Here is a 27,873-nt window from a genome sequence, read left to right as displayed (position 1 = left end):
TAATATATACACTGTATACATCTCATCTCGCATCACCCGTTCTCAGTCTCAGTCTCGTTCCCGCAATCAGTCAGTATTCACTACACTAGCGTTGGCAATCTCCAAGACTGAAATATTGGTGAGGGGGCCGGTCCTGCTTAACGACCTGGTCGTGGGGAACAGAACTCGGTCGTTAAGTGAGGAGTGCCTGTACTTACATTTCCCTCGTCCGCAGTTCTGTCACAGTTGGTATTAATTCCTCTTTTTTTAAGATTTGTGCTGGTCTGTGAAGCCAACAGAGTAGTTCCCTTGCTTAGAGGGTCCGGCGGGGCTTGGTAGTTCTCCAGCCGTGGGTGGAGTTACTCAGATGGAGGGTGGCTCTAATTATAATGTGTGACAATGTGATGTAGGAAGGAGACACAAATCAGAACAGCTGAATCGCTCGTTTTCTGACAAAGGCAACCAACAAAAAACTGACTGAGTTGTCTTTTATCACAGTTTGTGTGTTAGTAGGTCCATCAGAGACCCAAATGTATGTGCACAAGCGACTTGGCAAGTATAACTTTGTTTTTTTGTTAAAGCTTTGGTCCTTATATTTCCTTGAAGTCATTTAGTGAAATTCAAAAAGATTATTTAGTCCCAAGGGGAAGGAATATTTAACGAGATATGCGATATGCATTACGCATTGCACATTAATAAAGCAGCACAATGCAGATTTGGTCACATAATAATACAATTTGTCATTCAAAGAGTTTCTTCACACCGCTGAAGTGTTTAACTTATTATATGAAAGGGGTTTAGTTGGTCAAACAACTATGAAAATGACACAGTAAATGTCTATCGGTATAATCAAACAAAAAATGTCCATCCCATGACAATCATATAATCAAAAGGCGTATAAACTGTCACGTTTACAAATTAGGGAATTATGTTTATGCTATAACACCAGAAAAACATGATCAAGAGGCGTTAACTGTGTAAAAAAAAATAAAATCTGCATGACTGTCACATTTACGGTGTGTACAACAACAGCAACACGCAACTCAAGCGATTGCTCAATGTTTAAGGTTTGTGGAAAACGACAGTCTTCTAACGCTCATCCTTTGAACTAACATTAGAACTATCAACTATTACTGTACATGTACAAATGCAATCGAGTAACAGTCTTCACAATGCCCCCGAAAGTGATTAAACTCTTTTAAACGTGCTTGTTACTTGGATTTGTGCTGACTATTCCAAATTCCTTGTTTTGTTTTGGTGGTTTTTTTTTAATCCAATTTCAACACCAACTTAGGAGAAAGTGAGTTTTATCTCTAAAGCGAATACGGAACAATTACAGAACGGCCACCCATAAAAGTGCAGCGCTGTGGGTGAACTTTTGGGGCTGTGGATACACGTCAATAACACTTTCAAAACGTGCTTAACCAAACCTACTTTTACCGACACGGTTCTCAAAACAGAAAACTGTTTTCACTTTTAGAACTTTGCATGTAACCGTGGGGTTGCCTCTCCCACCATTTTTTTCCAGCGCAGCGCCGCGGCTGCGCTGGAAAAATGTGCAACAAGTTGAGGGAGGGGGGGGGGGGGGGGAACTCACGTATTTCCAGCCTCTTCGCACTCGGAGCCGCGGCGCTCACCCTTCGCGGAGGGAAATAACCCCATTCCTTTTTTTGTTTTTCCCTTCTTCGTCTTCCTTCGTTCGTCACGGGCGAGCTGTCGCCGCACGTTGGACCTGGAGCTGCGGGTTACCTGCCCCTCTTCGTTCCTCCGCCGTACTTCGCTCCCAGCTCGCTACTCAGCCATTTTCCAGCACGGCACGGCGCAGGGGAAGGACGGCGCGTGGGAACTAATAGGAGGGGGGCCGGAAATGGACGGAAAGAGCCGGAAAGTACCGAGGGCGGCGCATAACGGGAACTCGATCCGGGCGGCGCGGAGACGCCCGACTCCGCCGCTTCCGACATTATTTTCTCTCCCACCCCCGTTTGTTTTTGAATGGAGTACCCTTATAAAATAATAATAACAACGATAATAATAATAATAATAATAATAATAATAATTGCAAAGTAGTGATATATCACTAGATATTGACATATCAATAATGATGACACAAATATACTAATCATAATACTACTACTAATAAATTCCTGTTTCATGTGTGTATATCTTTTATTATATATATTTGCTTCTCGTTTTTATCTTTTTAACGTGCCGTAATTCTATTGGATGTTGAAAAATGTATTGAATGTGACAAATGAAAATGTTCTTAACAATATGAATGATATGTTAGTTATTTATGCCGTATAATAATGTCACATATTATATGTAATTTCTATATGTGTGTGTCTTTGCATGTTTATTTTACTTATTTCCCATTTGTGGTTTTTTTTTTTAATTTCTGCATTTTTATAGAAAAGGCTTTTTCTAAAGCATCTTTCCACTAATGCCACTTGCATGTTTGTGAAGCACTGACAGTGCTTTTTAAAACGGTGCTATATACATTAAGGATTTACTTACTCACCATATCATATTTTTCCTAATTACAAGGTGTAAATGTTGTTCCAAACTGTCGTGCTTTATGATGTGTCTAAAATTGTCCAATGCATTCTAAATGTCAGAGACTCACCTGGCAAAATAAAAGTAAAATAAAATATCCTATTAGATTATAAAATTGGAATAATACAATAGTGACGACAGCAGAAATATAAAATCAAATGTTGTATTAATGCATACAAATAAAAGTCAGACAACACTTTATAGTCCTTTGCCACAGATTTATTTCAAGCATTGTGAGATGATAGAAAAACTGACCGTCATGTCAGTTTGCACCGGAAACCCACTGTAGCAAATTCAAATAAGACCAATTTGGAGATTTAGGAGTGGAGTGGAAAGGGCAGGGGGACATTAATTATAATACACACAGTCTGTTGACAAATAATAATAACAATAAAAAAAAATGCATAGAATGCCAATTAAAGCACCCTTTTCAACCAGTCCCCTTGTAATCATACTAGTGGCCTATGGCAAGTAGGCATTGTGATCTTTTTAGGTGGATCGATGGAATAACATATAATAAAAGGAGTGCAGTAAAGATCCCTTAAAGAAAAGATACCTTGATATACTCATTACCAAAACATTTACAGCAGTAGCAGGCACAGAAGAGCATTGTCTAATTGAACCATCTGATAAATCCTTCGTAATTATAGTGAGTTTAACAATAAATTCCGAGCCACTGTCTAAAATGCAACTGTGGTCCATAATGTTAGAAGGTGCTAAATGGCCATTAATTATGATATTCTAAAACATGTTGTCATTCTAACTTTTTTTTTTCTCCCCGGTTTCATTATGACATTAATGTGGACGACAAAACCGTATTACTTTCATGCCTCCGAATGGAACTTTGAAGCTCAACTCCGACGCCGCGCCCGACTCAAAACAAACTCAACGACATTTGTGAACGTTTTTTGAGGAATAGCTTTCCCCCGAACTTCAATGTGGAAGGAGAGAACATGTTAGGGTGGGGGGGGGGGGGAGTCACGACGCTCTACCACTCACTACATTTCTACCAAAAAACGTCCGTCCTCAAGCCTGTCTAACTTATACAAGGTCACTTTTCAAAACACCACCGACGTCTCACATGAGGTCCGTCGTTTCTGTCCAGATTGCGCTCATCGACGGCAAAGGCTGATTCGTACTGCACCATTTCTGTATCAAAACATACAAAAGAGATCCGTCTCCATTCGTCTTCTCATGGATGCGTCGGGGCTCTGGTGGAGTTCTGCCATTCGTTGCCATTATTTTTTCCCCCCAGAATAATTTTACAGAAATCTTGACAAATTCACACATCTACACGTACACTGCACTAAAATTGTAAACATTCATTCATATTACACCCAAAAAACACCCAGGGGAATCCTTTTCTTTTTTCTTCTGCATACACTGTACAATTTTCTTTTTTTTTTTTAATAAGTTGGCTACGACGACATCGGCCTCATGTCGGCTAAAGGAGATTTGAGAAGATTCAGGGGAGACCTCACTGGACAAGCGGGTAGATAATGACGCTGGAGGGTAAAACGTGGACAGTCTGAAGGTAGTCACAAACAGTTATCTCCACCCTTTGGCACAAGAGTGTTTTCCTATGCATGCGCGGAGCCTCATTACAGTACCTGGTAGAAATGGATCTCCTGGCTAGAAATGCGGCAATGGCACCTTAGTGGAACTTTCTGTCTAAAGGTCTTCCGTGGCAAGACACTTGTCACGAGAGGCATCTCTGGATAACACCTACAATGTAACACAATACAGTACATATCGGATACACTGAGATTCTTTTTTTTTTTTTACCAAAAAGGCTGCAAAAACGTATGGAGAAGTTGTTGAATGACGGATTTTAATCTAAGAATGGCTTCTGCCATTCCAGAAATAAGAGTAGGCAAAGCCCTTGAGTCGCGGCACGCAACAAAAAACACAGATGTACATTTAAAAAAAAAAAAAAAAAAAAAAAAAAAAAAAAAAAAAAGTCATAAATAAGTGTCTTCATCTCAATTAAGATATTTACAAAATACGCCAGGTTAGTAGGTGCCACAGTGATTTGAGAACCGAGAGAGAAGACGAACGACCAGAAAGTAAACATCGCTTTTGGAAGCCGCTGTTCTGTTAACGGTGCAGCAGGGTGCAGAAGTAACCAAAAGAAACTGTAGTCTTATACTCTTTTTTTTTTTTTTGATGATCAGCGGCTTGGTCACTGTTTTCTGGACACTCATGCAAGTCCTTCATAGTTAAAATACAGTAGCGGGTCAGAGGAGTCAAGGAGTCTTCATCATCTGTCCGAAATCTCTTCACCAAGGAACCTAGAAGCCCTCCTTCTCCTTGGACTTGGTTTTCTGCAGCTTGGAACCCTGCGGTCCTCTTCCCTCCGGCTGCGGCCCACACTCTGAGGAGGCGGCGCTGATCCAGGAAGCCTTGAAAGCTCGGTACTGCTTGACGGGTGGCGTGGGGCTGGACGCGGCCTCCTTCTCCTCGAGGTCGTCGAAGCTCACCTCCTGCACGGCCTCCTGCTTCTTGAAGGAATCCCGCCGATCCGACAGCGCCAGCTTCCTCATCACCACCACCTCCTTGGAGTGGCGGCCCCCGATGTACAGCCCCTGGCGGCCATGCTCGCCCACGCAGACGAACCCGGTGGCGCTGTCCGCCTCTCCCTCCCCGTCCTCCGGCCCCTCGCCCTCGCCCTCGGACAGCGGCGCCTCCACGGTGTGCCGGCGGGTGGCGTAGGCCTTCTTGTCGCCGTGGTAGCTTCCCCCCGACATCTTCTCCCCGCAGAGCTTCTCCGCCGACTGGACCCTCTTGAGGAGCGGCGAGCGCGGCGGCTCGGCACTGCGCGGGCGCACCGAGTGGCGGGCGATGGTGGGCGGGGACAGGGTCTTGCCGTGGAAGCCGTGCAGGGCCTTGGGGTGGGCGGGCAGACACATGGAGGATGGGGAGCACTGGGGCGAGAGCGGCTGGGGCGGGGGGATGCAGGCCAGCGGGGACGGCGGGATGCTGCTGGTGGACTTGCAGCGGCCGGCCTTGGTGTAGCGGCCCAGCACGTGCAGGGAGCTGGGCCTGGCTTGCGGCACCGGGGAGTTGGGGGAGCTGGAGCATGGCGACGAGCTGGAGTCTGCGAGGGAAGGGGAGAAGAGATGTGGCTGATCAAAATGCATGCTGGATGCTCAGTGAGCATCCAGAAATATTATAGTGTATTGTATATTATCATATAATAGTTATATACAATAACTCTCCTTCCAGGGAGTGTCGGTCAGGATGGCAGAAAAAATCACATAAAAAAAAAAAAAACACAACATTCTACATTTCCCATTCCATTTTGCTCGTGTCAGCTTCATGTGGCTGTGAAGATTCTCTTGAAAAATCTTTACGTGATAACAAAGAGAACAAAGAGCACCTTACGATACAAGATGGAGCAAACATATTTGCGGTTTAGCTATACAATGTTGTCACTGGAGCAAAACTCAATCGTAAGAGGAAGATAAATAAAGACTAAAGAGCGCTAAACACCCTACCGCAAACAATAAAAAAAACCTCAATGGAAATAAGAAATAAGAGTATCGAGCACAAGATCTTATTGGACGTTGACGGTGTGTACCCACCTCCGGAGTGGTCTGGAGCGGGGGAGCGGCAGGGCGTGGACGGCCCAGGGGACAGGGACTGCGTTGGGGAGCCGGAGAGGCTGTCGCTGGAAGACTGGTGGAACCCCGAGGAGAAGCTGCGGCTGCTTTGCATGGGGGCGGAGGGTGGGTGCTTGGAAAGCTTCTTCAAGATGCTCCGCCTCCTGCTGCGGGAAGAGGGAAAGGCGTGTTTCTGGGCCCATCGGAAACATCTTCATGGCAGATTAAAAGTGTCTTTTATTTTTGCCAAACATGAGTGAGAATATTTGGGTGAAACAAACGTAAAAGCAAAATTCTTACTTAAGAAAATGTCTGGTTCGTTCTGACATTACAAAAGGAAATCAGAGCACTATTTTTTCCATTTTCCAGGACTTCACACAAAACAAATATGATCCCTTTTCAATGTTATCATTATTTATCAAAACATAATATAATTTTAATCTCATTGTCTATGTCTATTTATATTAATAAATCTATTATATCTATAGATCTATTATTGATCTCATTGTCAACTACTATTATAAATGTCTATTCCAACCATGCTGGATTACATTTACATTTCCCTGGCATCATTTATGTCATTACGGTTTGAATAACAAAACCTTGGGGAATATCACAGGTTGTCAATGATCGCATTTTTTTCCCCAAAGGGCTTTTCAAGCACCTCAGCACAATATTTTGCCTATTTTCAACGTATTTTAGTACTTACATTTCCGAGGACAAAATTCAAGCGCTCAAAGTACCTCAAGGACCTGGTTAGCACCCTGCCTATGTATAACTGGATATGTGATTCAAATGACCTTCATTAAAGCACAAACAGTCCCCCCCCCCACTCTTCTCAGTGACCATTTTTGAAAAACATGTTTTTGCCTTTTTGTTTTGTACCTGTCCTGTCCCTCCTTCCTCTTGCTCTTTTTGCTGCGTCGCGCCATTTTAGCCTTGTAGCTGGTCTTCCTGGCGGGTCCCACCTTGATGGAGGTGTTCTCCAGTGCGGTGGTCTGCAGCGTCACCCTGTTCCCGCTCTGTTTCAAACACAGCAGCAGTAACGTTCAGTTTCTCCAACATGGCATCTTAATGGGGGAAGAGCTGTTTATAACATACATATAAAAACATCACCTTTAAGGCCAAGTTTGTGGGGGGAAAGTAGCATTATTCTATTAGTATTATTTTGAGACATTCATTTTGACATTATATATATAGCCAAGATTAATAATAATCCTATCAATACAGGGGTTATTTACTCACAGAGTAAAAGTACCCAAACATGAGGAAATGTGCTACCTCCTTGCCTGCATTATTCGGCTCTCCTTATTTATGCGAGTCAGCCTTTTCCCACATGAAGTTTATTAAGTCCAAATAGCGTTCCACCATGACTGATGATCATTTGGAAGCTGCTTGAGGCTGGCTACCAGCAGCTACTGTCCGGACTATGCAACCCTGGCCGACTCCATTCAGTGCAAGTCATCAGAGTAAGGTAGTGTCCATAAATGTATTTAATTGTATTGTGCCGTAAGGGTTCATGCAGTGATGCAAGGTACGCCAACATATATTGTAAAGATATAAATAAATATATTTATTTATTAAATTTATTTGGAACATTATTTTTTTTAATGCAGGTAGATCATTTTGACCTGGTCATTTTTTAAAAGTAGCTCGCAAGCCGAAAAAATGTGGGCACCCCTGGCCTAAGATGTTTATAGGTCCCAAAATTCTCACAGAGTGTGAGAAAATGCATTATTTTTTTCCCTCCAATTATAATTTTGCCGTTTAGTGTTTGGGGTATTAACGGTCACAGTACAGTAGGTCCCCATTGCATATGAGCAGTTTCATGTGAATTTGAGTATCGCACGGTATACTTTTATTACATCCTATAGCGTGGCGGGAGCTCCAAATGGATGATATAGAAATGAGGATATATTTCAAAACTATTTCGGAACTTTTTAATATATCAATCAAATATAAATGTATCAGTCTTAGAAATGTCCTGCGATGGAATAAAACGGATGTCAATGGAAGTGTGTAGGAATAGAATCAGTAACATTGTCGTAAAGTTGGGGTGGAGCCAAATCCACACAATAAAGCACACATTTTTACAAATATTTATTTCTTACAGATAGAGCTCGACTGCAAAGACGAGAAACTGAAACACATCCCGTCTCTACAGGGAAAGGTCTTCATATTGTTAAAATTGATGGTGTTATTTGATAAAAATATCACTCAGACCCTAGACGTGTGTTTTACAGTTAGGGCTGCGGTGCGGGGACATCAGGGGCAAGCTCTTGCCTTGCCCGCCGGCTTCACCACAGTGTGGAGCCGGAGGGAGCGAGTGGACAGTGACCGATAGAACGGGTGGAGAACATTCCTTCTCCGGAGTTAGAGAGTGTAGGACAGGATGAAAATGATCACACCGATTTAATAATATTGGGTTTAGGGTTATTGCGTCCGGGGACGTGGTCTCTGCCCCAACTGGTGGAGGAAAGAGTCCGTCCGGGAGGGGCGGGGAGACAGGAAACAAACTGGATTCTGGTGTCAAGTCTCGTGTGATATTAGACACCTCTCGTGTGAGCATTACGTAATGTATCTGTAACAGTCATCTATGTGGGAACAGACTCCATACAGAACATTCTCCGTAAAGGATGTCAATGTGGGAATGACTACCTACTGCCTTTGCCCGAAATTTTTTATCTAGCAATGTCTAAGGATTCCATACAAATAATGGGCTTTAGATCCATAGACCGATAGATAGATCTGTTCTACATTATGTTAGATGGATGGATGGATAGATTTGCCAATATACATCAAGTCTAATGATTTAAAACAACAGGTAAACAAGAAAAGAGAGAAAGATGAAAATATGAAAAGACCTTCGAAACCAAAATAAAAAACAACAACCGTAAACACACCTTGAGCAGGAGCTCCACCACCTCAGTGTGGACCAGGCCCTGCACCGACTCCCCGTTGACGTGGGTGATGAGGTCTCCGGCCCTCAGCCCGGCATCCTGAGCCGGACTGCTCTCCTCCACGCACTGTCCCCAGAACGACATCAGCGGCACGTCAATCTCGATCCATTCAACAAAAGCGGACAGACACACAGCACAGACTCCGCCCACGGACACCATCAACCTACCCAGACCATGTGGTGCACCGTGTAGACGTCGCTGTCCCCCATGTAGACCCGGATAGCGCGCAGGGCAAAGCCAAACCTCTTCCCCGAGCTGTGGATGACCACGGGCGGCCGGAGGCAGCTGATGCCCAGGCAGAGGTCCCTGCTGGGGGAAGAGTCGCGGGACGAGGGGTTGGAGGATAGGGAGAGCGACGACTTGGGGCTTGTGGGAGGACCCGCTGAGTCGTCTTTGTGGGGAGGGGCAGGGGAAGGGGACATTATAAGGACATTTGTACTCGTCCCGTCACAAAAAAAAATTTGGGTTACACTAAAAACAAAACCAGTAAAATAGGCATAAATAGGACTGAGAACATTTGAATACAAAATGTGAAGAAACTTTTAGAAGTAGAGTAAGTAAACTTTAAGTAGATCTGGCTGTCGAGGGCACTGTGAGAGTGTCAATTCAGTCCCAGCGAATAGCCTCCTCCTCCCTGGATTGTCCAAATCAATAAAAGCTATTTTTATACATGGCTGTAATGACGACTTCAATGCACTTCATTATTATCTTAAAGCTCTTCATTGTAGCTACTAGTTGTCGTCGCCAAGGCTCTCCTCCTACCTGGAGTGATGATGAGGGACAGCCCGGACACCGAGGCCGACTTGGGGACCTTGCAGACAGCCGGGGGACGGGCTTTCTCTGGCGTCTCCAGCTGGTGGGCGATCCGCCGGGAGGCACCCCGCCGGTAGGACGGCCTGGTGCCCGTGCTGTTGCTCCGCAGGCGAATGCGCCGCAAGTTGGACACCATCCCGTCTAGGAGCGTGAACAGACAGAAACAGAATTCAGTGTGTGTTGGCAATGGCATTGGCAATATATGGAAAATGTGGAAATATACTATATAACTATACTATATAACACATGACAATTAACACTAACAAAATAAACAACCTTAAAAAAAACAGCAACAAAATAAATAAACCGGAAAAATTTGGTCATATACCATAACTAATAAAATAAAGTCAGCAGTGAACTAGAAAGCTGAACCTAAGATGAGAAAATTTAAAATAAAAATGGCAATGGACAATAAACCGAATGACAAAAACATGAAATATAAGCCTAAATGGAAAAGGAACATAGAAAACATAGAAAATAAAAACCCTAAATTAAATTAAACAGTAACTGAATAATAGATTTTATATTTTAAATGGTGTGTGTCAGCCTCACCTTCCTCCTCGGCAGAGATGGCAAAGCGAGGCATGATGTCGAGGCTTTGCGTGCTGTTCATCACCAGGGGGCTGGCGCTGCGCTCAGACTGGGACGAGCTGGACGAAGCACGGGGACGCAGGCTGGAAAACAGATTCAACCAGTTTGTAAACGGTTCTTTGTAGGAGGCTAAATTCCTGTTGTGTATATATATATATTTTTTTGTACTATGTTGTACTACTATTTGTTTATTTGTACTATGTTGTTCTGCTCAACAGCAGCACTCTGAAAAGCAGCGCTGAAATGATTATTTTCTTAACTTTGCTGTTTATCACTTTCTTTTGACGCCTAATGACTTTCTGTAGATCTGATTATATTTTTTTGAAGTCTGATTGACAGATGCACTTCGACGTCCATTCTTGTGCGCTGCTGAGATTTTCCCAAATGCATGTGCGCGGGAACGTATTTTGAGCAGGGGGGGGCTCCACTTGATACATGCATGCGCATGACAGCTTATACGCACGCGCTTATTAATGTTTCAGTCCAGACAAAACCCCCGAGCAAAAAAATTACATTTCATCAGTCAGTCACCGATCAAATTTTTTCACGTTTCACGTTTCTTAGTGGGCAGCAGGGCTGCCAAGTTTTAACAAAAGTTTGGAGTGAGATTAGGAAGAAAGGAGGAAATATATACATAGAATATTATTATTATAATTATTATTTTTTAAGCAGTTTTACTTTTTTGGGATCCTTAGCATGAGAACCGGTGAATATGCGTGAGTCTCATGGTCAAAGCGTGAGACTTGGCAGCTCTGGTGGGCAGTGTACGCCAACAGAAAACATATGACATATGAATCAATCTAATGGAGATTTATGCAAGGAGATCCTGACTGGTTGTTGCATTGCATCACAGGTTGGGAACTTTTCACTTTTCTCTGAAGCCGAGTCAGACCGGAGTCAGACCTCCGGTGCTGTCCATCATCCGGTCCAGACTCCCATCACCTTGGAGGTCTATCACGGTTCGGACGGACTCTTGACTCAGTTGTGCTACTCAGCATTTCGTGCTGCGTAAAGCTTAGTTCGAATGGAAGGCGAACACACGCTCCTAACTCGACTGGTTTTAAATGCCCCGTGCAATGCATCTCCGCGCCAACCCCATCACCTCACAGCCTGTCAAGGAACCAAGTCAGGACATTCAAAATCTCGAACAGAGGCGATGGAGGAATGTAAAGCGGAATGTGAACCTTTTCCTTTCCGAGCGGCGGAGTTCCCCGTTTCTCCCACTTTACATCTTCATTATTTGGAGAACAACAATCCGTGAACGCATCCGTTCGTCAGATCCAATATAGGTGGAGGCTGGAAGGGGACTCCCCTCCACCTATTTTGGATCTGATGCCCGGACGCAGATTTTAACACACTCTACCAAGTTTATTTTTTAATTTTTTAAGTTTAAGTTTTATTGCCAAGTGAAAAATGCAGGGGCTGCAGCCACCACTAGGGGTGGCTGCAAACTTTATTTATCATTTATTATATAATATTGCGGCAAATGTTTTTCGCTCATTTTCTCTAAACTCCTTATTTCATATCGGTAGTGGCGATATGTTTTCGCCCCCTCGGGTCTGTGCCCTCACCTCCCCCGGTGTCCTTCCATCCTCCTGTCTCCGACACCGGCCAGGATCTTGTGTCCGTCGGGGGAGAGGACGCCCCGCGGCTCCCAGCGCTCCTCCTTCTCCTCGCTGTGGCTGCGCTCCGATGACGACAGGCTCTGGTTGGACGGCGTGGAGGTGGAGAGGTGCTCTGTGCTGCTGTATACCTGGTGAGGGAAGGCGGAACGGTCAAGTCTATGTTTTCCTTATTCCATCTTATACCGCATACTTTTAACCTTTTTTCTTCTGGATTGGGTCCAAATGTAAAATAAGGGTTTTTACAATGTGAACCACATCTCACAGTAAATGCTTAAAATAATGATTTGAAAAAGGGAATTTGAATTTACAGAACAGACTTGGAAGAAATGGAACATAATGTTCATAAGTATGTTTTAATTTGAGTATAATTCCAAGAAAATAAGAATTGTTGTGTTGGTGTTAGCTTAGAATGAACCGTTTATATCTACATAGGGAGCGGGTCCCCTTTCACGGAGGCCGCCATGCTGCACCACCATGTTTATACAGTAGCCCAGAATGGACAAACCAAGCACTGGCTCTAGAGAGGTCATAATGCGAGTTTCGCGGGCAACGGCTCTTCGACAGAGGCCACCATGTTGCACCGCCATGGGGAAGGGTATTCAGTTGGATATCTGATCTGCAACCTCATCGCTAGATGCCACTAAATTCGACACACTTCACCTTTAAAATACAAAACTGAATGAATCGCACTCCCAACCAAATTTTGGTTGTAGGGTTTAACAGTACTGTTGTTCAGCTCAACCACAATCGTACTTTGTCATGGTAGATTTAGCCAAATATGGAATTGTTTTCTGGAGAATAGAAAACGTAGGGTACAATGGCAAAACCGAATGATAACATCCCTAATACACATATATACGACATTGGTTCTCCAGGAAGTAATGTTGTGTTTTCTATCAAGGATTTCTAATAGGAGTGTGTTTAATTGTACTCAGTGCCATCTGGTCATTATCAAAATATAGAACATTTGTAGCGCAAAAGAAAGTGACATTAGCTCCTCCATTGGTTGGGTTAACATCAACATGTCACACCAGGCTCACACGAAAGTTTTTGAAGTTAAAAAATAGAAAAAAGGCTGCAATGTTCTATAAATATCAAAAGAACAACACTAACATGTACCGGTTTTTAGACCCTTTTAACTTTTTTTAAGAGCATCCGAGGGCGTTTTGAATACCTTGAATTTCCAGAAAAAATAGACATGAATTAACAAGGGAAGTGACAGAACAAAGTCTGGTCAGCAGCGTCGCAGACCTTGCTGAAGCGATGCGCCACGGAGGAGAACTGCCGGAGCTCGAGGAACGACTCCTCGTCGTTGGTCTCATCGTCGTCGTCGGAGCCCAGGTGGCTATAGCGATCCGACCGAGCTGGAAGGGACAAGCAAGTAAACATCACACGTATGTGTCAAGCAGTGGTGAAAACAGTGGTAAAACTAGCTGCTTAAAAAAAAAATGTCTTTTTAAATCAGTTAACAAAGAAAAAGAGGCGTCTCATGGTTCCAGTGTGATGGGGAAAAACAGTAGAGGAGACAGAAACTTAAACAAACAACATAAAACTGTAAAACTTTGGGAAAAAAAAAAAGTACTTTGAGCCGTTCAAAAGAATAGGATTGTTCATGAACGACCCAACACTACAGTAGAAGCAGCATGGATACTCCATACTGCCATACTGGTCTTTTGGCGGCGGGGAGCGGAGACCGGCTTAGGGCGATGCTGGAGTGACTTGGAGCCCGGGGGCGTGGGGGTTTTCCACTGTGGTCGCCATACTCAAAACATTTCATGGTCACCCATGCGGGAAAAAAGTCATTAGCTTCTGATTTTGATTTTGGATTCTAAATGGGATATGAAATGATGGAATGATACGCGGGTATTCCTGTCTATTAATGCGCCAACGTCCGGAACTTCAACGCACCCCGCATGACGCCCGTCAAGGGCCAATATCAGCGGGTGGACCGGGGGGTCCTGTTCACTATTAGAGCCGATTGATTAAAGCCCTTGTCTATTGCCGGGTAATTTGACCCGGGACTGAAACCTGGGAATTTCCTTTCCCACTGACAACAAATGGCAGATGTGAGCAGGTGTTACCGGGTTTTTGGCGCAGTGTGAAAGGGGTATAAGAAGTGGACAAAAAAGAAGAAAAAAGACATGGTGTTTTGAATTCAGGTGAGCCAATTGTCAGCCCTTGAGTCAACAAACTGCCTGTAGTATACTTCCTACTTTATACTGCGTCCCCGGGCTGAGATTTACGAATATGTCCTGATGCAAGTGAGTCTGCCACCTACTGTCAAAGTAACTGGTGTCATCCTCTGTCTCCAGTTGGGGGATGAACTCGGCTTTCTGTCGCAGGAGGCCTGTCCAGTCCAGACCCAGGAAGAAGCGGTGCAACTTCACCTCAGTGGTGCCCCCTGGAAAGGACAAGAAACATGAGGAAATCCGACGACACTCCTTGCTGTCCACCACATCTATATCTTTATCTTAATTTGTCAGTCATTGTTACTTTAAATAGCGCCATTAAATGTCTCATCAACCTGTTCCCAGGCGATCCAGCGGGCTCTGCCTCAGCAGCCTGGTGATCAGGTCCTGTGCGTCGACCGGCAGGGCGTCCTCCCCCTCCGGCCAAATGATCTCATCTGGGACAGAAAAGGTTGGCGGTCATTCACTGAGTCAAACCATTTTCGGTGTCAGTGTGTTTGCCCATACCATAAATGGAAGAAACCTCTTATCTCTATGGATTGTCTTACCGTTGACCACTTGGCCGAAGAGCTGCTCCGGCGTGTCTCCGAAGAAGGGCACGCAGCCGACCAGGAACTCATAGAGAATGACGCCCATGGCCCACCAGTCCACGGGTTTCCCATAGCCCTGTCGCAGGATCACCTCCGGGGCAATGTACTCTGGAGTGCCACACACCTAGAGTTGAGGGAAAATGAACAAGTCAAAAAAGTATATTCAAAGAATAGAGTTGGTATGAAATAGAAGAGGAAAGGAGAGGCCTGACCTGTTTGTCAATGAACTCCCGGGTATCTTTCTCGATATGTCCTTCATACAAATTGGTGGTCATGTTCATGAGACCGATTTTGGACAGACCGAAATCCGTCAGCTTAATGTGGCCCATGGAAGTGATTAACAAACTGGAAGGGGAGGAAAAACAGAGAAATATTTCATAGACAAAAGGGCCAACTTCAAAACATCAACTCAAGCTGAAGAAAGATAATCTTAATGCGTCATTTGAGGAAAAAAAAAAAAAAAAAGCTTAAAAAAATAATAAAAATACTCCGGTCGGCTTGAAGACCAAAGGAAATGATTCTCTTTGAAGTGCACAAGAATGTCACCCCTAAAAAAAAACAAAAAAAAAAACGAGCCACGTCGGTGGAAAGGTTGACATTTAGACTGGTTTTCAGAACTCACTTGTCAGGTTTGAGGTCTCTGTGCACAATGCCATAGTTGTGGAGGTATTCCAGAGCCAGGACGGTCTCCGCGAAGTACAGCCGGGTCATGTCCACGGGCAGGGGGCCGATGTTCTTCAACAGGTTGGCACAGTCTCCCCCTGGAGCACGGAGAAGTCCTCAGCACCAAGCGATAACAGTGTGGGAGAGGAATCCGTGGGTGTGTTTTGTGCAAGGATGAGGTTCATCAAAAGGCCAACGGATTGACAAAGATGTAACTGGAAAATATGTTTTCACCCTTTTATGACTATGAGCGATTGTGTCACAAGGAACAGACCAATACAATTATTGAGAGATGTATTCACAAAGCGTTTGAATGGCTCTTGAAGCCGCTAAACGGGCATAAATAACGTAAAAATCAAACGTCTAATTCACAAAGCACCTGCAAACGGGTAAAATGCACCGCAAACTGTGCTACCATGCAAATACCGTCTTGATGCGCCAGTGCTATTTGCACGTATTTAAATGAGATGCAAATGAGCGGTGGTTTGCAAATAGCGTCCAATTCACAAACACCGGCGCTAATAGACACAAACAGTTAGAGTGATGCTATTACTCTCTGAAGAGACCTGGTGCTAATTGCGCGAGACCAAAAATAAAGGGCAAAAAAAGGGCTCCGCTGTGTGATCATTATCAGGGAGCTGGTGCAACTGAAGCTCATTTATAAGGGTGTCACGCCCAGAATTTCTAGTGATCTGTAAATTATATTGTGACATTATTATTATGTCACGGCATCTGTAGGTAGGGCAATGCGCAGCAGTCCGTGGTGGTTTTCAAAACGCACTCGGTTTTATAATTTTATAAACGGTTTTATAATTCCTATTCGAAAAAACAACTAAAAGTTAAAGGGAATAGTAATAAAGTGGTCAAAATTGGCATTTAACCACTGATGGCATCGAACCTGCAGAACCATGGACAGCTCCGCAGGTCGCAGCCTCAGGGCGCAGCAGCAAAATATATTCAATCAACTGTCATCGTTTCTACATTGTAGTATTAAGATTCAGTGAGAACTGGAATCTCTGTTCAGTAATTTTTTTAATATAGCAGTGCTCCTCACTTTGCGACCAAGTTCCAATCCTACAACCAGGTCGTTAAGCAAATTGGTCAATAAGCGAGGACCCTTACTGTTATCTTAGTCTTGGAGATTGCGAACGCTAGTGTAGTTAATACTGACCGACTGCGAAACGAGACTGAGAACGGTGATGAGATGAGATGCTTGACGCTGAGACGCCGTGGTATTGTACGCAGCGTACAATAAAGACTGGTCAGAGAGCTGGGCCTAAGTCTGAACGGCCATTAAACAGGTAGCTCATTAAGTGAGGAGTACCTGTATACACATTTTATTCATGCAATAAATGAACTGTGTGGGAATAGTTTTATTATAGATTTACTCATACTATTTAAATGTTTCATAGTCACTGCACACAACTATAAAATACTAAGTGAAACCCGGGGTCCCTTGACCCCACCCCCGCCGGACAATTCCCATTATTTTCAAATCACACCGTCAGGATTTGGCGCAGCCCCTCCAAGGATTTCCTTACCAAATGCCACTGAAAAAAATCGAAATACCTACTGATCAAAACAACTACTGTCCGACAATGAAATAAAGTTTTATATTTATTAAAGACTGATAAGTTGTTAAACAAACAAGTGTAGAGCAGCGGCGTAAATGCTAAATGACTCCCCAATAGGGACTCCTTTTCCCACTGACGCACGGATTACTTTCTTTGCCACATAATTAATTGCGATCAGACACAAAACAAGGGCAAAACTTTATGGGCGTGTTTGCACTGGCATATCATTAGTGCAATATGTTTTGGACGCTAAGATGGTGCAGATAGCGGGCACAATTGATGCGCAATTCACGGTGCTATTAGCGGCTCTAATCCATTCTTTGCGAATTTGCCCCTCAGCGTCTTATCAAACAACAACATTTTTGTCCTTTTTTGTTTTCTCAATATCAGGAGAGTGATATCAAGAAACAGGAAATATGTTAAATAACATAAATGTATGTTTTGGTTATATATATATAACTTTTTTACAGTTTGTTTTGTTTAAAGGTAAAACATTTTCAACATTTGAAAAGTGGTTGACAACAGGGAAACCAGAGCACAAAAGGTAGTTGACAAAGGCCCAAATCTGGTTGCCCAGGGCAACCGGACAACCTGAAATGTCAAGCCCTGATATAAAATCATTTTTTGCATGTTGCATGTCCACCCCGACCGTACCTTCCACGTACTCCATGACCATGCAGAGGTGCCTCTTGGTCTCGAAGGAGCAGAACATAGAGACCACGAAGGGGTTCTCCGCAAAGGTCAGGATGTCCCGCTCCACGAACACCTGCTGAATCTGGTTCCTCAGCATCAGGTTCTGCCGGTTGATCTTCTTCATGGCGAAGCGCTGACGCGTCTCCTTGTGGCGGACCAGGAACACAGCGCTGGCGGTCAACAGCAGAGGGCAGGGAGGGTTAAACAAGAAAAATATCGTACCCCAAAGGGGAGATATTGTTCACGACCTCAGTTCAGTCACTTGTGAACCTCTGCTGAGGTCGAGCAACACGCTGAGTCAGCCCAACCCAAACAATGATATGTTTCTGACTCACCCATAGGCGCCGTTGCTAATGAGCTTGATGGTCTCAAAATCACTCTCCAGTGGCTTCCTGCGAGGGGGGGTGCAGGCCGCTCGGCTCTGAGTCACACAGTGCCAAAGAGGAAACAGGAACTTAGCACATAGTTCGCCCCTTCTGGTCCAGACAATAGTAATAATGACGAAGGACGTTGTGGTTCTCTGGTACGCAAGTACACAAGTTGTCATCATAGCGACCGGAGATCATAAAAACCCACCTCGCTAGGGCGGTCGGTGGACTTATTCGGCCCTCACGTCATCAGCCATTTAGCCGGTATTTATCAACTGTAATTCAATGCCTTGGAAATCATTTCATTTTTTTTTTGTTTTTTAAACCCAGAACACCATCGTGAGCCTTACCTCTCCGGCGTCATCTGTCTCTCTGCCTGGAGCCCCGTGACCCGGGCTGGTCTGCTGGAGGTGGACCATCTCTGTGGCGAGAGCGGAAACATCACATACATCCCATTCAACTTCACCGATACCAGAGAGACAATGCAGAGTCCTCAGATTGGAATATATATCTTTAAATCGTCCTGGTTATTAGATCGGGAGAAGGCAAATCTCGCTATCCTCCCCCTTCACATCAGACACTGTAATGCATCCTTATGTCTAGATATTCACGTGCAGATCTAATAAAGATGGATTATAGCTGCAAACAAATAGTAAGGCGGCACAGGAAATTTAATTGGATAACCTCAGCGCTCCCTTCCCAAAACCATTAGTGTTGCTTTTCCCACAGGGTTTCCATCTAGTACCATTCTCCAGACATGTTATTTATTATCCAGGCCGCTTCGCACCGTAGCGTTTTGTATGCACAGTCCTGCTTGTTTACCGGGCAAAAGTGTGTTTCCATTTACACAATTGCCATATGTGGATTTGACACACATTGCGGGAGCACTTTTAGAGTCAATGGGTCAGTTCGTCTCATTCTGCAGCTGATTTGGAAGATCTTTTGATCATTTTTTTCCCTGTATTTCAGAGAGCATTGGCCAGAAAGACAGGCAATATCGGTGTCAAGAAAGCGTAAGTGACGCCACCGATTTTTAGATCTTTAATGTATTTGAATGCACTGACAAATGTGTTTTATTGGCTTTTTCCCCCACCTACAGGGCTCAACAGTGCCAGCGTTTCACTTACATTTGCGACTAAAAATAGATCTGTGCAAATTGTACAATGTATTTAGGAGCACGTCTGCAAATATGAAGTATTACATAATTCAGCCAAAGCAGCCTCTATTTTTTTATATTGTATTTTTTTTTAATAAATATCCCCCTAAAGGCCAAGATGAAGCGCACTTGTTGTTCTTGAAGCCACTGCGCTGTAACCACAGTTCATTCACAACATGTCTTCAAAGTAGTCGCAACATAGCGTGACGTGGCGTAAAGAGAAGTCACGTGGTAACCACCGCCAGCAATCATAGATACCTCATTGGCCGCTACTGTATGTCGCCGCTATGCGTCTGCCATATTGGAGCGGTCAAAATCTGCTCGTAAACAATATGTATTGAGAGATGCCGACTTCTCTACAAAATCAACTGTAATTCGCTTCATTCTGAACCGATTTTCATGAAATTTGGATTGTTATAAACGTGAGAAATTGAACATGATACTGGTTACTTATTGGAATTAAATTCAGTTACTGGGGACGGAACCTAATCAGCTCTTTGCCAAACAAATGTACCTTCTGAACAGCCACAACTTCCTCTGGGAGGAATAGGCAACATCAAGTGCAAATTATTTAGAATTTAGTGAGTTTCTACAAAAATGTAGATTTCTATATGTATTATATTGTTATAAAGCCGCCCGGTTGCTTGTTATTGTATTAAAAATGAAATCACTTCATTAATAAAATAAACTTAGATTTTAAAATGATAATGATGATTATATTATATGATTACAAAATAAATCTTTTTTGTTAATAATCCTCAATCCTTTGTGTCTAAACGGACAGAGCAGACTTTTTTTTGGCATTTAGAACTACTTTATTATAGAGGTGTTCATACTGTTTACACTGTTATACAGTTTAAAGCAGTTTTCAAAGTTTAAAAATTACATAAATATTAAATACAGTTTGAAGCACATAATTAAAAACCTAGTGTACCTTTTTTGAAGATAAATTAAATCATTTTGCTTGTAAATCTGTCCTCGTATCCCTTTGTTCAGGAAAAACAAATTATTTGATCAATTTTCATGGCACCCCTGAAATTCTTTATGCGCTTGCTTGGGGGAAAAAAATAAAGCGTCAAGCCCTGAACTATGTTTCTGTCCAACTTATATTTACCGTTCCAGTCTGATTACCAATGACATCATCGAGTGAACAGGATAGTGAGGAAACCTGACTGGGGGATTTTTTTTTATTTGTATTCCCTCAAGTCGATTTTCTTCGCCGTTTAAATCCTGTTTGCCATTTCAAAGAGCTTTGAAAAACAAATCAACAGGAAACCATCCCGGTGACTTGTTTTTCAAAGCTTCTTTTGACGACAACCCCAAGCCCGGGCCCTTAAATGGCCATGGAGAGCCTCCCCAAATGGGAAAACAGAGATAGTCGAAATGGAGACGGGAATGGAAATCCAAATCCGACTGCCAGACTGGCTCGGCGTGCAAGCGGTCACGCGGAGGTGACACCAGCGTTATGGAACGATAGAGTGACATTCCTTTCAAGATTTGTTTTATTAGGAGTCACCGCCTATCTTTTGAGGTGTAGACGAACAAAGATATCACGGCAGTGCGCGACGGTGTGCCGCAGAGGGAGGTTTTTATTGCCTCCCTAAAAGGGCTCTTATCAGGCGGGCACTGCCACGGGTTCAAAAGGGTGGAGATCTGGGTCTCAGGAGCTAGCGCTTGTGGAAACCCCAGGGGAATTCAACAGCACTGGACGCTTTACCAGGGAAAGCACAAAAGCTAGAGCCAAAGAACTCAGCATTCATTTGAAGAGGAAACACTCTTTGCTTCCTCCTCTTCAATCTAGACAGAACATGTATAATATTCACCAATTCACTAATTCTTTAAGCTTTGGAGTCCTGGTGGCCGCAGCATCAACTTTTGGCAGTGCGGACAAAGGGAGTGAATTACTATTTACGGCAATGAACATTGTCCAGGTGGCATCCATTGCAGCCTGGCTGTCCTGGAAGGGGGGGAAGCAAGGTTCCTTACATTTTCTCCTACAGTTTTTCCTTTGGCGTTAAGGCTCGGGGATGACGTTGATTTTAAGCCTGTGAAACCCTTTTGAGACTTTACTGTGATGAAGGACTAGATCAGCGTGTCCGCTATCCTTTCGGTTCGGTCGGTTTCCTAATTGCCAGTTTTTGACCGGGAAAATCTGTTAAAGTCCGGTGAAAATAATTCCCTCCAAGCACAATTTGAATTAGTGCTGGGTGCACTTGACTACTACTTTTGATGTGAAATAGCATGAAAATATACTATGCTATGCAAAGACATACTGTACCGTCTCCCCGATATGTGTCAGCGCCCTGGACAATACACAGTTAAGCCCATGGCGTTGCCCGTCCCAAGATTCCAGTCCTATTAATCTAATTTAATCACATTAAGATGTTTTACACCCTTTTCGTCAATGCACTGTGTATTGTTCAGTTGTCGCTCCAGGAATTGCCCGTGGAAAATTCCTTCGGTTTTCTTTGCGCGGTGGGCGGTGGTGCCCCGCTAACGCTATGTGGCTGGTTAGCATGCTAGGTAACTTGCTAACTACGATCAGCGAAACAAAATTCGTCGTCTGCCTCGCGAGTTAACGCAACGCTCGCCTCGTTTATTTTGCCCATCAATTTGGTTTCTAGTTGCGCAGAACCGTACAACAGGATGATTCGACGGCGCTAATGTGATAGCTTGCTCTATTTGTGACCCTCCCAGCGGACTGCCCATTCCAAGGTGAATCAGAGACAGAGCAGCAGTTCCAAGCCAGTTCAATTAAATGCTAAATACCTTCCAGGGGATCTCTGGTGAGACCCAGCTGGCTGATGATGTACCGGGGTATATCGGTCTTGACGCCCTGGCCACCCTTGGCGTGGCCCTCGGCGGCCTCCAGGCGATGGTAGAACTCCTCAGGATCAAACTCCTGCGGCACGAGATGGTTCATAACGCTTGAAATATAAACACTAGGCTGGGGCAAGGTTTGGTTTCAGGTACTATAAATGAACATACACAGACCATAGAAAAGAAAAGATGGAAATATGTCTGGCACTACATTGCATTGTCTTCCCAAACATTGAAAGTACATCCAGAAAAGCAGGCTCCAGCATTTTCAATCGAAAGGAACTTACAGAACTCCTAATTCCAACTGTTCTACACATTTACTACCACCGGGCATTACGATAAAGAGATAAAAGCAATATTAACATTGACAATATGAGACAGTGGTGCGGGGGCGGTTGGGTCTAAGCAGCCACACCTGTCTTGGGTCTACGTAATTGGGGTGCCCGGTACCAGGATGGCTGTTGGGTTGGCTGGATTGAAAAGTATCAGTTTCTATTGTAGGAAGCGGGCAAGGTGGAACCAGCGCAGAGCAGATGGAAAACAGGTCATGACAGAGGCTCCTCTCGTGTGTGTGAGGATGGGGGTTTTACCTGTTGCTCGTTGGTTGCTCTAACGAGCAACAGGTGTGCAGCCCCCCTGGTCGCGGGCCCAATCACCCAGAGCCGAAGCAGGCGTGGCTGCTTAAGCCACACCACCCCCACAGCACAGAGATCAAGCCCCAGTATAAACACAACATGCACGCTCCAACTCACTTTTTTCTACAAGCAGACTGCGACCAAACGCACTCTTACCAGACACTCCAGGAGCCGGGCGGGCCTGGAGATGATGATGAGGAGCTTCTTCACTAGTTTGATGATGATGGTCACCTCCTCGCTCTCCGAACGCTCGTACGCCTGTGCCAAAAGCAAAGGAATGCTGAGATCGCAGTCTCGATAGTGGTCGTATCCAGCTCTGAGCAAAAACAGAATGATTCCGATCCCCAAATAGAGCTGACACACACTGGCCGCGCGATACAACCATAGAAAGTCATCCTAACTGCAAACTAAGAGAAATGTGCATTTAGGGAACTTAAAAAATAAGAGTAAAAGTATTGACAAGAATGCAGCAATGCAGACATACTGCACAACTGGTGTGAAGTGACCCGGCAGATGGGAGAAGAACGGGGCATCGCGGGTCACGAGACGAGGCAGGCGCTCACAGAGGGACCGTTACAAACAAACTCAATGTTCCTATAGAAGAAGAGGTTTTTTTTACGATGACTCCCGTTCCCAAAAGGGACTCTAAACAACTCTACTGGCTAACACCGGAGTCGGGAGAAAATGGAAGTATACGTATGAGAAAACGTTATCTATTGTATAGGCCGCACGTGGGTCACAACGGTTCCCGTGGAGAGTTATGTTATGAATCATTATTTGATCACCCGCTAGAACAGAGCGGTACAATAAAACAAGCGCGGCATTATCAGCCGTAATGAGTCAGAACCAGAGGACTGATCAAATCGACAAATCCAAAATGACAAATCGAATTCAATGTTCTCAGAGCAAACACAGCACACAAAGGCACAATAACACAGTTTCCGTGTTATTGAAAGAAAAAAATATTTTAATTCAATTTTAATTCCAATTGCTTTTTTTACATCGACAATACATGAACCGATGACTAGATAAAAAAAAAAATAATAATCAAACGAATACCGTTTACTACGGTTTAGATGAAAACATTTTGTACCCTCAATTTTTACGAGGCACCAAATGTACTGGAAGTTCTGCGAGTTAACGCGATTGTTAAGATCGCGATTGGTAAGATCGGAATCTTAAGTGTAAATGAGCTTCAAGTGAAGAGTTTAGAACAGGGGAGTAATGACACCCGTCCCCAGACCATGTTCTGTGTCCACAGGTGGAAAAAGAGAAACATATTGTATGCTGTAATACGTAATGCAACGATGGCAATAAAGGTAGATCCTGCAAAAAAAATGAATGAATGGAAAACCAGATACGGCAGAAAACTGCCAAATCTGAAAATAGATTAGAAAGCTAGATAATTAAACTCAATTCAAAAAAATAAATGTGCTGGGTAATGGGCATGATCTCATGATTTGATGTAATTTCGATACAAAGGTTCATGATTAGATTCAGTTTGATATTGATGAGATGGCTCACAATCCAATTTCTGATATTTCTTTTATTTCCTTTTTTATTTATTATAAAGCATATATAATGTGCAATATAACAATGAGAATTGCTACCAATTTTTCCATATACCAGGTGACAAAAATATTTCATAGAACAAATTAATTTGTATCAGGACTAAATAATAATAATATTATTATTATTATTAAAAAAGAATAATAATAATAATATTCAATATTTTAATGAATTATGGAATGGTGGCATTTAAAATAAGTGGGAAATGGTTGCGTAACATCCAAAGAAAAGAAACAACATGACAATATTCAAATCGATTCAGAAATTGAAATGGAATTGAGGAAGAGAATAGAACAGTGAATTACAGTATAGATTTTCTTTAACACAGCACTAACAATAAGTTGATGATTCACACTTAAACCACAATTTTTGTCAATGCATTCCACTCTCGAGTCAGTATTTCCCCTTTTTGAGGTCTTTCATGCCTTAATAATGAACTGGGCTTCTCAAACAACCAAAGGGACAAACAAACAAACAAATAAACAAACAACCAAAAACAATAACAACCGCCCACCTCGTGCAGCAGCTTCTCCAGCTTCTCCTGCAGCTCCATGAAGTAGCGGGAGGTGACCAGGCCTTTGTGGGACTTGTCCAGGCAGTCCCTGGCCAGCTCCACCAGCTGGTGCTGGATGAAGCCTAGCACGCCGTCTGCCAGGGGGAGCGCGCTGCCGGGGGAGTACTCGGCTATCACGTCCAGGAGACGGCCCTCCATCTGGGCCGTGGCCTAGGGGACGCAAGTAGAAAACCGTTAGATTGAAAAATGTTTACAACCTGAAACACGAGGGGAATGGAAATACTGGTAAACTTCTAAAGATGGAAGTATATATTGCGTTCATAGAAATTACACTAAAAAACACCAATGAACCTACTTTGAATTCTACTGTATGTAACAAACATATTCCAGTGGAAGAAAAATTTACCATTAAAGCCAACAAATTTTTTTTTTTAATAACTTGGGATACCTTGGGGAAGCGCTCTTTGTAAACGTGATTCATCATAACAATCTCATTGTCGAACGTCCCGCAGGTCCGCCCGGGGCTGGAAGAGAGACCAATAAATAATAATAATTAAAAAAGAAAATAATAAAAAAAAAAATTAATAATAATAATAATAATGATAATAATATACATTGCCTGTGTAGATGAAGTAAATTATTCATAGATTCCATATCTATATTATACAACCCACATGAACATGAAAAAGTGTGTTTTTATTACTTTGACGTTTTTCAAAACTTATTCCAGTCATTTTAGGTGTTTACACTCTCCGCTTTATTGCCTTATTTTACTACAGTTTGGGCCCAAAAAAACATACCGCGCGCGAACCCGATACGTGTGCGCTACAGATCGATTTCTCATCAGCAGCTTTTATGAGCACGTCTGCTGAGTATGAAGATGTTAAGTTGCAAGGGCGTCCCTTCTGAATCACTCAAAGCCATTACAAATCAATGTGCTGTCATCATCGGCATTAAAAATAGTGACCCCGCGCTGCCCAAGGTATTACATGCTGCGATACAATAACACGCATCTCTATTTCGGGGGAACATCAGCCGGTGGCGAATGCTCTTCGCTAACATTGAAGGGCAACATCAACAGTTGCACATTAACATCTCGGGAACTATTTAAGAGCAATGTGAAATGCGGCGCACACCCTCCGGCGCTATTCCGGCAGTTGTTCGTGGGACTATTTCGAGGCGATTGCCAAACCCGATGTGTGGAGTCATTTTAATGTGCCTCTAAACCCCGTGACAAAATGAATGTTTACTCTCTGTGAATAAATTACCTGAACTGCGTAACCCAAACAGCACGTCTGGCCAAATCCAGGAGTGCCGTTTTTTTTTTCCTGGTGAACTGGTTGGCGTGAATCACAGGAACCTGACTTTCACTTTGAAAGGGATACGGCAGTTCTTTTTGAATCCACTTTGTCTATTTTGCCCAGACGAGCGGGTCCATACCAATTAATTCCTGTGTGTCCGGTACGGAGATGAAATGCATAAATAACTCCGCTTTTGAGATGATGGAAGAATGTATTTCCATAATTTTACAAGAGCTAGGCTAGTTGAACCCCTCCGCAGCAATGCATTAAGCTAACAGACTTAGCATGTTAAAAAAACTGAAGTATCCCTTTAAAACAATGAACAATTTCTATGATATCTGCCAACTACTGTGGCCTAGTATCCAAGCAGTCTAGTGCCGCTTTTCTGATACTGAAGTGATAGAGCTGCCTCCAGTTGATTAATCACTATGTTATTTGTAGGTTTAGGCGTATGCGTGAGGAACACAGCATGTGAAAACTGTCTTACCCAACTAATAACTAAAAAAGAACTTTGATTTTAAACTATTACAACTATAGTCCCATGACATTACTTTCCTATAAAAACTTTCTGCTCAAACTTCCAGAACCTTCTTTCAAGCTGACGGGCACCCTCCATCGGAACACAGAGCGCGTTTTAGATCTCGCCACCGCCCTCCCCCCGCAGAAACCTCATAAACGTGTCCAGTGCTCGCTCAACTGGCGACCGCCGGAGCCATTTTGGGTCGCCAAGACGTCTGTAGAGTTTTTACGAGTGAAGTGAGGAAGAAACGCCTTCATCCGCTCCAGAGGTTTCTCCGTCTTAAAAAAAAACGAAAAAACTCCCCAAGTTTGCAGTGACGAGACGAGGGTTCCTCGTCAACCTGCCCTCGGCGACCCATCGAACTTCAATGTTTACGCGGGCGCTGGACGGTAAAATCCCAAGAGCTGTGAACCCTTCCCGAACCGTCCCGGAAGTCAAACTAAACCTCGCGGGCAAACGATACTGAAGCCTTCCGATCGGAACCCCCAGGTACCTGAGGCTGCGGGAGCGGAGGCGGACGGGCGGCGGGGCGTGGCCGCCCTCCTCGTCCGCCACGCTCTCCGTGCTCCGGAAGTGTTTGAACAGGAAGTGGAGGTCATCCTGCGTGGGCTGGAAGGGCAACTGGTGCAGAAGCTCCTGGGAAGAGGAGGACTGGATGGAGAGAGAGAGAGAGAGAGAGAGAGAGAGAGAGATTGTAAAAAAATAAATAGGAGCTTGTAGATGGAAGAGAGTAATGTTTGGCGGTGCAAAAAAGATGAGGATCTGCAGTAGCCACACTGTCGGCTAAGAAGGAGTGCAACCCGTGCTTAATTTAGTTCCACTTTTTCCAAAGCAGTTCTACTTTCGATACCATTTCAAGATGTCCTTTTGTCTTTCTATTCTGTTTGAATTTCATGAACTCTCGACGATTTCCATTTCAAGAAAAAGAAACATTTAATGTTTCAAAATCACTCAGTCAAAAGTGTCCTACATTTAATGGGTGCGATTTGCCGTTGCCTGCTGCCTACTTCAATTGTCCCCCTCTTATAGCTGCTTTGATTTTTGCGCAGTTGAATGAAAAATGTATGCAGCCCCTTAATCTAGTTTCCACTCTGCCCCACATTGGTTCCTGTGGCTTCAAACATTCATGGCATCTCGTGTTATAAACGCCTCTTCCAA

At 43.7% G+C, this 27,873-nt stretch overlaps 1 protein-coding gene across 2 annotated transcripts in view; it reads right to left on the bottom strand.

The window, feature by feature from the left end:
- Positions 1-4,513: 4,513 nt before the first annotated feature.
- Positions 4,514-27,873, bottom strand: part of mast3a (microtubule associated serine/threonine kinase 3a) — a 38,602-nt gene continuing 15,242 nt past the window's right edge. The window contains exons 6-27 of one of the 2 annotated variants that reach the window (XM_080010939.1): positions 27,209-27,366; positions 25,343-25,418; positions 24,895-25,104; positions 22,968-23,069; positions 22,126-22,258; positions 18,551-18,621; positions 18,168-18,253; positions 17,794-18,002; positions 15,525-15,663; positions 15,115-15,247; positions 14,861-15,026; positions 14,648-14,749; positions 14,402-14,524; positions 13,375-13,487; positions 12,070-12,251; positions 10,460-10,581; positions 9,857-10,048; positions 9,262-9,485; positions 9,038-9,160; positions 7,020-7,156; positions 6,117-6,301; positions 4,514-5,629 (exon numbers count right to left, since the gene is read on the bottom strand). In XM_080010939.1, coding sequence (XP_079867065.1) covers positions 4,824-5,629; positions 6,117-6,301; positions 7,020-7,156; positions 9,038-9,160; positions 9,262-9,485; positions 9,857-10,048; positions 10,460-10,581; positions 12,070-12,251; positions 13,375-13,487; positions 14,402-14,524; positions 14,648-14,749; positions 14,861-15,026; positions 15,115-15,247; positions 15,525-15,663; positions 17,794-18,002; positions 18,168-18,253; positions 18,551-18,621; positions 22,126-22,258; positions 22,968-23,069; positions 24,895-25,104; positions 25,343-25,418; positions 27,209-27,366 — 3,792 coding nt within the window. In that variant the 3' untranslated portion in view covers positions 4,514-4,823. The remainder of the gene's footprint in view (positions 5,630-6,116; positions 6,302-7,019; positions 7,157-9,037; positions 9,161-9,261; positions 9,486-9,856; positions 10,049-10,459; positions 10,582-12,069; positions 12,252-13,374; positions 13,488-14,401; positions 14,525-14,647; positions 14,750-14,860; positions 15,027-15,114; positions 15,248-15,524; positions 15,664-17,793; positions 18,003-18,167; positions 18,254-18,550; positions 18,622-22,125; positions 22,259-22,967; positions 23,070-24,894; positions 25,105-25,342; positions 25,419-27,208; positions 27,367-27,873) is intronic. The other variant, XM_080010940.1, reaches the window with a different exon arrangement.

The sequence above is a fragment of the Zeus faber genome, assembly GCF_960531495.2.
Source record: "Zeus faber genome assembly, chromosome: 12".
Classification (NCBI taxonomy): Eukaryota; Metazoa; Chordata; class Actinopteri; order Zeiformes; family Zeidae; genus Zeus; species Zeus faber.
This window is presented reverse-complemented; position numbering and strand designations above follow the sequence as displayed.